Source organism: Meleagris gallopavo, unplaced genomic scaffold, assembly GCF_000146605.3.
Source record: "Meleagris gallopavo isolate NT-WF06-2002-E0010 breed Aviagen turkey brand Nicholas breeding stock unplaced genomic scaffold, Turkey_5.1 ChrUn_random_7180001881438, whole genome shotgun sequence".
Taxonomy (NCBI): domain Eukaryota; kingdom Metazoa; phylum Chordata; class Aves; order Galliformes; family Phasianidae; genus Meleagris; species Meleagris gallopavo.
In genome coordinates, this window is record NW_011145614.1 from 12,848 (window position 1) to 13,429 (window position 582).

At 68.7% G+C, this 582-nt stretch overlaps 1 protein-coding gene across 1 annotated transcript in view; it reads left to right on the forward strand.

Annotated features, from left to right (window-relative positions):
• Positions 1 to 117: 117 nt before the first annotated feature.
• The window catches only part of MYO1A (myosin IA), a 6,602-nt gene continuing 6,137 nt past the window's right edge, over positions 118 to 582 (forward strand). Inside the window, exon 1 of the mRNA XM_019611273.2 lies at positions 118 to 419. Within this exon, the coding sequence (XP_019466818.1) occupies positions 297 to 419 (123 nt within the window). The 5' untranslated portion in view covers positions 118 to 296. The remainder of the gene's footprint in view (positions 420 to 582) is intronic.

Genomic DNA, 582 nt, shown 5'->3' on the forward strand with positions numbered 1-582 from the left:
GAGGTGATGGTGAAGCGGGGCTGAAGGTCGCGGGCAGCGCACCAGGTGAGGGCGGAGGTTGGGCGGAGCCGCGACCCCTCAGGTGTCCCCCCCAGCCCCGAGCTCAGCTCCCCCCGGCCCGGAAGGAGGGAGGAAGCGGAGGCTGAATTAATCCCAGCCCCAAGAATAGGGCCCAGGTGTCCCCGCTTCCTGCCGGCTCCGCGCTTCTCCCGGAGCTGCCCTGAAGCCTCGAGGAGGAGGGGGGTATCCAGGGCAGCCCCCTCCGTTCTGCCCCAGGCACCGCGCAGCCCCCAGCCATGGAAGCCACCACCTCTCTGCTGGATGCTGCGGCCGTCGGGGATCTGGTGATGCTGGACCCGCTCAGCGAGGAGGCCCTGCTCCGCACCCTGCAGGAGCGCTTCAGCCGCGGGGAAATCTATGTGGGGACCGGGATGCGGGCATGGGGAGGGGAGCGGGGTTGGGGGTGGGGTAAAGGGAGGAGGACGGGGTCTGGGATGGGCAACAGCGAGTGGATATGGGGTCTAGGATGGGGAAGGGGGATGGATAGTGGGGTCTGGGATGGGGAGCAGAGGTGGATATGGG